Consider the following 8,494-nt stretch of genomic DNA (forward strand, 5'->3'; position numbering starts at 1 on the left):
TATTCACTGTTGAAAGTCAAGATGTACCATCTTCACCATCACTAACAGCAAACTCCATAACAACTATGGAATTTACACCTGCAATGCTGCAACGTCACCTTCAAAATAAGCGCAACTATGCCTCCCCTGGTCTCGATGGAGTTACATACCTGCTTCTCAAACGTGGCAGGCACTTCCTTTTACACCAGCTTTCTATTTTCTTCCAGTACTGTCTCAACAATGGTGCTACTCCGGAGCAGTGGAAAACTGCCAGTGTCATTCCTCTGTTCAAAAAGGGCGACCGCACATCACCTGTCAACTATCGCCCAGTCAGTCTCACTAGCTGTATTGCAAAACTGATGGAATCGTGTGTCAGAGAAACACTCTGGAACTTCTGGAGCTCTCACAGTCTCATCCGACCCTCACAATATGGATTTGTCCCTAACTCCAGCTGCAGTGACCAGCTTGTCGAGTTCCTTGAGGACATTACTCAGATTACTGACAGTGGCTCATGGGTGGATGTTGTCTACCTTGACTTTGCTAAGGCTTTCAACTCTGTGCCACACAAAAGGCTTATGGTGAAACTCTCTGCAATGGGTGTGGGGGATGACCTTTTTAACTGGTTGAAATCCTTCATCCTCAGCCGAAAGGAGGTTGTCACAGTTCTAGGACAGCACTCTACACCATATGAGATGTCATCGGGTGTACCACAGGGATCTGTCCTTGGTCCCCTCTTGTTTGTGGCATACATTAACGACATAGATGCCAATTTAAAGAATGCCACAGTATTGAAATATGCAGACGACATCAAGCTGTACCTTGAAATCAAGAGGACAGATCCTGATGTCTACAACTCTTTCCTGCAATCAGACCTAGACACAATGCAGCAATGGATCACAGACTGGCAACTGAAACTGGCTGTGGACAAGTGTACCACCATGCATTTTGGAGAAAAAAACCCTGCGTTCACATACTCCCTCCACAACACTGATATCAAGAAATCCTCTTGCGAGCGTGACCTAGGCATCACTGTCAGCAGTGATTTGCGTTGGACAAAGCATATCTCTAAGATTGTCAGGAAGGCCGAGGGTGTCTTGGCATCACTCAGCAGGTCTTTTGTTAGCCGCTCTCCAGCCATCTATTTAAAACTGTATACAGCTATGGTACGACCACACTTGGAATTTGCATCATCAGTTTGGAACCCCTATCTTGCACAGAACATTGACCTCCTGGAATCTGTCCAGAGACGTGCAACCAAACGCATACCCTCCATCAGACACCTACCATATTCTGAGCGCCTTGTTTCCCTGGGCATGGATTCACTGAAGCTCTGGCGTCTGGCAACGGACTTGGTAAACACCCACAAAGTTATCAACCACCTCACCAACAACAACACTGAACACCTTTTTGATCTCCATGTGTCTAACACACGTGGACATGCCTACAAAGTCAGAAAACAATACAGCTCTCATGACTTTCGGAAACATTTTTTCACGCTCAGAGTTGCTGAAGCATGGAATTAACTGCCTGCGTCAGTTGTTGACTGCCATGACACTGCATCTTTTAAGGCCCTCATGCTTTCCGAAATCCACCGAAACTACACCTGATTATATATACACTTTAGATGAGTTGTAGTGCACCTGAGCACTGTACACAATTATTATTATTATTATTATTATTATTATCACCAACCAGAATAGGATTTGCACAAAACGGGTTGCAGAAATGGTGATTAAGCATCACCTGGGAATCCTGAGACATTGCTTTTGGCCAGGACTGTCAACCCTTCACTGAATGTGTATAAAACAGGAAAGATTTGAGGAGAGGAAGACTGGAAGAGGCTAGCAATAGATGTAACATACTATCAGGGAAAGGTATATCTCTCAGTGGTCAACTGTGGGCTTGGGTTGATGGTTTTATGGAGTAGAGATCAGGGCAGAAATTGCAGCCAAAATCATAGAAGTGCTAAATGCAGTGTTCTTGGAAAGTGGGCCTGTGTATGGGCCGTTGATAGACAACAACACAGTTTTTTGTTCAGAACAGCTGAGAAAAATGCTTGAAATGTGGAACATAAGATACTTCTTCAGAGCTGCATACCAGCCAGAGGTGGAAGTTGTCACATCTGTACAGGTAAGAGACAAAGTGTGGGTAAAGCTCCCAAATGCTCAGTGCATGACACATTGGGAGAGAGGAAGGGTGATTGTGATCAGTATTCTGAATAATGTATTGGTGGATGGAATGCCACATAACATCTTGGACATTCAGAGGGTGATTAGCTCCTCTGATGACAAGGGGGGGGGGAGAAGCTGGCTCTGTGACCCTGCAGATATCTCAAAGGGAACATTGCCCCTGCTCAGGTGGATACACAATTTCAAAACAGAATAGGAGTAGTGAACTTTAGATCAGGGAGAAAGGGGTGTGTGGAGGAAGGATGAGTGACCGGAAGTGAGAGGACTGGAAGGGAGAGGAAATTACATTATATCAAAAAGTGGTGGGTTCAAAACAGCCTCTTTCTTATGGGTCTATGGCAAGTGACAGATGTATTCTGGGAGAGGTTGCAGAGTTGTATTCCTTTTTGATCAGAGGTTGGGGAGAGCTTACACATGGATACAACTGTGAGGTTTTGCTTGTTTCCTGTAACCTGAACGTCTGGAGGGATTGTTGCTGATTGTGACTTGAGGTAAAAGCAACCTTTATTTGTGCCTTACACTCACTGACTTTGACTTTGCAGATGACATCCCACTTGTTTCACAATCACAAATGCTCAAACTTTCCTCACAGTCCTGGAGTTGGCTGCCATTGATGTTGATCTCTCAATAAACTGCTCAAAGACAAACCATTACACTTTCATCGAGACCCATTGAGGCAGTTGTTGATTTCTGCTCTCTGGGTCCTTGTATTTGCTCTACCAACACAAATATTAATATTTCTAAAGTAATAATATGGTCAGCATCTGACAAGCTATGGAAAGTTTGGAAAGCACTATAACTGTCCTGTGACCTTAAATTATGCCTGTTTTGTGCTACGGTAGAATCTATTCTAATCTATGGCTCTGAATATTGCTCTCTTATGGTAACTCCAATCACTAGATGGCACATACACTTGATTTGTGTGTAAGGCCTCTAACATCTATCATACCAACCATATATCAAACAAGTCACTATATGAATCTATTGCCCATCAGCCAGGCAATCAAAGACAGCTAAAATTCACTGGCCTCTATTTTCATTGAACAGATCAACCTATTACTGCACTTTTTTTCTATAACTCCATGGGAAAATTCTAGTCTGGTGGTCAGGCCTACATGATGTAAGTCTGTGAATTTATGCAGGACACAGGACACTGTGCACTGTCTTAGAATTGGCATGCACAATGTCATCTTGCACAACTTGGAGGAAAATGCGCTTAAGTTGGAGTCAGTGTCCATGAGTGATATGGCATAGACTAAGAGAAGACCTAAGAACAGGAATAGTCCTATTAGATAACAGTATACGTAATGATACCAGTGGTACCTGCCCTGGATATAGAAACAAAGATAGGAATAGGATACAAGGAACTTGTGACAAAGCAAACAGGGTGAACACTTGGTATAAAACTGACAAATATCAAGGAGTGATGTTTGTAGAGGCCACAGCCCATGGAGAACAAGCCCGTAGATTTAGAAAAGCTCTGAAGGATACCAAAGTCAACATTAAGATTGTTGAGATCACAACTATGTAGGACGTACCCCTTTGAGAATACCAAATGCACCAATGATGACTGCATGGTAGGATTAGCCCTGACATTAACTGTAGAACTAGAAATGTCGTTTACGGCATAAGATGTATAGAAGGAGCTTGTGAAGACATGAACATGACATACATAGGGGAGACATCTAGGAGCATTGCAGAACGACTGAATGAACATTTGAGACAATATGACAACAAAAACAGTCCTCCATACTCTACCAACATGCCAAGGACCAACACGGAGGCAACCTGGGTCAACTTGACATATGCCTCTTATCAAGCACCCAAAGGACCCAGAACTCAGACAAATACAGGAGTACGTCCTCATAAATGAAACTTCTCCAATACTAAATAGGAAATATACATAGTAGATATCATACCCCCATACCCACAGTTTACACAGGTAGAGTAGAATAGTTAGTGAGCTGTTATGTAGATAGATGTATGTATGGGTGTATATATAAAGTTAATCCAAACAAGAAAACACAGAAAAAAAGAGAAAAAAACACAGCAACGCGAGGACGTGGAACAATTAAAGTATTATTGACGCTCAGGAAAGAAGGGAAGGAGGGTTTATACATATATATATATAAAGAGAGAGAGGGTATGTATATGCATATGTATGGAAGCATATGGATATAAAAGTAAAGAGATCAACATACAGATGGATATGTACATAGGTTTTATGAAGACATGCACACATGCACAAATGAAGACTGAAACACATGACCATATATACACACACACTTTACTCCACACAAAGACACATATAGAGATGTACATCCATACATACAAACATGGTACATAGTTGCAAAGCTCACACACACACTCAGACATGCACACACATGGAGACGGAGGTACACACACACATATACAAACACACACACACACACATATATAAAAACACACAAACACAGAAATGCAAACATATGAATATGCAGAATACATACATACAAATGGACACACATAAATATATACATATGCACACACATGCATGTATAGGTACACACACACATGTGCACAAAGAAACAAATAGGAATGCAGTGTGAGTAATGGACAGAGTCAAAACTATTGCAAAGGTTGCAAGACACAACGAAAATTTTAGAAAAATAAAAAATAATAAAAATGAAAGAAGTGGAAATTTTACCGGTGAGTGTGTTAAATTATAAGGCACCAAAAGAGAACAACTCTCCAGACACAACAGAATATGCTTCAATGTACAAACTCACATAAAGAACCTTGCAAACCAAATCCAAAAACGAAATCAGAAAGAAAATGTTTTTACCCTATTCTCTACTTCATCTCTCTGAGAGTTATTTTATTTGTAGTGTGATTTATGTTCAGTGTTATGTTTTCTCTCCAATTATTTCATCAGGTGCATTGTTGGTAGAGCAAGCTTATAGATTTCTTTATTGGTGATAGTTTATAGGTTTAAGTCATCTGTGAATGAACAAACCTATGATCAAAGGCATTCTGGCCACGATTGTTGTTTTCCTTTTATTCAGACATCTTTCTTTTAAAGTGGTATAATAATAATAATAATGAAGTTATTGTATACAGTGCTCAGGTGCACCACAACTTGTCAGAAGTGCATATAAAGCATATGCAGTAATGTACAAATGTCTGGAAAGTGAACTGTGTATGAGTCAGTCAGATACATGCTTGCGTGTGTATGGTGTGATTTAACCACTATTATTAGCAGGTTGGGTAACCATGTAGATGCCTCCATATTTTATGAACCAAAATGCTGGCAAGTTTACCTGAAATTACTAACAACTTGTAAATTTGCAATTATAATTACTTTTACCCATCATTATTTCACTTATCAAAAATTCACGTTCAGATTGGCCTTCTGAAAATAAATTGCATTTTGATAAATATATTTTTCATTTTTATCAATCAGGTATCACTATTCCTGATGATGGTACTGATGATCCAAAAGATTTCAAGTTTGTACGATGGCTGATAAAAGAGAAGGTTAGATTATTTTTGCTGAGCATTTTCCATATTAATATTTTCTGCAATGGCCTCAAGATCATGAATTCAAGCTTTGTTTATGACTTTGTAGTAAGGCTTGAACTCACTATTCAGGTCCTGCTTTGACTGAACTGTTGAAGAGATTTCAGTTCTAAGAACCCTATTAAAAACTATTCCATCATGCAAAAATTGATAGTGTATAAAATACAACAAATTCCTGATTCAATTATTTCTTTGAAATCTACATTATATTACATTGACCCTGTTTGCCTTAAGTGACATAAACATAAAATACAACAAAAACATAACTATAAAGAGATAATGTTTTGTAATTTAGATTTTTTTTTCATAAGAGTATATATAAAGATGGTGCCTAATAATTTCAGCCTTGTTTTGGCAGTGTCAAACATTCTAGATAGAATGCTACCCTTCCACAACTAATGAGGCAACATAAAATTAAGTAACTGCCAAAAAGTATTGCTATATTCTACAGCAACATGAAATTTTAATATATACTTATTTAACCCCTAAGCCATTGAGTTCCTATTTCCTGTTTACTAAGTTTCATTTCATATGACAATGTTGTGAACTTATTTAAAATAGTTACAAGGTGAATTTTCATAGAGAGAATTATATTATCAACTTATTGCTGGAACTTGGTACTTATTTTATCAATTCAGTCCTTAACTTAAAAATCAATGATACTCATTATCATAATTTAACATCCATGGAAATTCTATAGCCACAGTTGTGGATGTGTGATAAGAAGCTTGATTCTCAACTACACGGTTCCGGGTTCAGTCACACTGTACAGTACCTGGGCAAGTGTCTGTTACTATAGCCTCAGGCCTACCAAAGCCTTGTGAGTGGATTTAGTAGATGAAAACTGAAAGAAGCCCATACATATGTGTATCTATGTGAGTGCCGTTGTCCCCACATTAACTGCTTGACAACCAGTGTTGGTGTGTTTATGTCCCTGTATCTTAGTTGTTCAGCAAGAGGCTGATGGAATAAGTACCAGGCTTATGAAAAAAACAAATCCTAGGGTCAATTTGTTTGACTAAAAGATGGTGCCATAGTCACATGACTATAAACATTTATGTTTATAAAACATTTATGCTGACATTAACAATTGTAAATAGAGGTAGTGTTGTAAGGAGTGCATCAGCTGTGTGCTTAATGTGCTGGACTACAGATTATATTGTTACATCTTAAAATATTTGCAAATTACATGCTTAATAGCACTGAAAAGAAACAAAACAAAAAGAAACTTCAGTTAAAAAAAAAGACACATTCCACCCATGCAAATATGAAATAATTCATTTTAAAAGGAAAAGAAAAGGAATAAACATAACTTAAAACAAAATGTCATGTTTTTTGTTTTCACATCTATTTTTAGTAGTCAAAATGAAGATGAATTTGTTTAGTAAAAGGAAATAGTATATTATTATAAATTTTGTTGTGAGGAATCTGTCTGGTTTAACTATATTAAAATCTTATAACTGTTTTCTCATTTGGTTTGCCATGCTTTTATTTCAGCGTTTTGCTGCAATTCCTCCCTCAGCATTTTATAGTTTTGACCACAAACATCTGGGAGAGAAATATATTCGCTTGTGTTTTATGAAGGTTAGTAGTTATTTTAAATTTCCTGTTAAAACTAAGTAGTTTAGTAATTTACCTACCTGTCATGAGGAAAGATGATTTAAAAGACAAAAATAGGAATCTGGTTTATTTATGCTAAATCAAAGAAGTGTATTTTTCTTAGTATTTCATTTTTGGAGATTTAAAATCTTAATTTTTTTTAATAAAAAAAATTAGGATTATTTAATAACATTAAGATTTTTATACAAATGTGTTTTACTAATAAAATGAAACAATTTTATTTTCAATTTAGGAGGATGAAACATTGGAAGCAGCAATTAAGATACTGAAGGAATGGAAAAAGACCCTGAATCATTGATATGACTTTTTGCTTACTAATATCATTTAACAACTAATTCAGATCAATAAGGTTACTAATCCAGTTTATAATTACATAATTAAGAATGATATTTTAAAGTAAATTCATAATTTTTATTACAAGTTTAAATGAGATTCACCATTTGCTGGTTCCTTTTGATACCAGCAAATTCTTGCACCAATTTACTTTTTCAAACATATCTTTTTACTAAAAGATGAAATTTTTGAGTGATAGAAAATGAGAGGTGATGTATAACTGTGGTTTGGTTGGAAAGTTCATAGGCTGACCAAGCTATGAGATGTAACCAAATGAGGTTTATTTTTCAACATAGTCCCCCTTAAGGTCCACATACTTCTATCAGTGTTACAATGCTTGGATCCCATTGGTAAGTTTGGTCAAAAAATAGTCATCAGCAGCAGATATGATGTCATAATCACCACGATAGTAGTTTCTAGCGAAGGGTTTTTTCATATTGGGGAACAGATGGTAGTCAGATGGGACCAAATCAACAAAGGATTTGGTGAGTGATGCCAAGACACCCTCAGCCTTCTTGACAATTTTAGCGATGTGTTTTTGTCCAACTATCGACAATAACACCCAGGTCACGTTCACACAAAGACTTTTTGAGATTAGTGTTGTGGAGGGAGTAGGTTTCTCCTCCCAAAATGCATGGTGGTACATTTGTCCACAGCCAGCTTGAGTTGCCTGTCCATGATCCACACAGCAGCCATTGAAATTAAAGCTGGAGCATTGTCCTTATGAAACAAGACCCCTTTCATCAGTTTTTCTGGGCATTTGGTCTTAATAGCTTTCATAACTGCCTCAGCAAGTTGGCATAGTATTCTCCATT

General features: G+C 37.7%; 1 protein-coding gene across 1 annotated transcript in view; it reads left to right on the forward strand.

Annotated features, from left to right (window-relative positions):
* Positions 1-7,716, forward strand: part of LOC115232476 (kynurenine--oxoglutarate transaminase 3) — a gene marked incomplete at its 5' end in the record, with an annotated part of 50,813 nt that extends 43,097 nt beyond the window's left edge. Inside the window, 3 exons of the mRNA XM_029802360.2 lie at positions 5,611-5,684; positions 7,224-7,310; positions 7,579-7,716. Of these exons, the coding sequence (XP_029658220.2) occupies positions 5,611-5,684; positions 7,224-7,310; positions 7,579-7,644 (227 nt within the window). The remainder of the gene's footprint in view (positions 1-5,610; positions 5,685-7,223; positions 7,311-7,578) is intronic.
* Positions 7,717-8,494: the final 778 nt, after the last annotated feature.

The sequence above is a fragment of the Octopus sinensis genome, linkage group LG2, assembly GCF_006345805.1.
Source record: "Octopus sinensis linkage group LG2, ASM634580v1, whole genome shotgun sequence".
Lineage (NCBI taxonomy): Eukaryota > Metazoa > Mollusca > Cephalopoda > Octopoda > Octopodidae > Octopus > Octopus sinensis.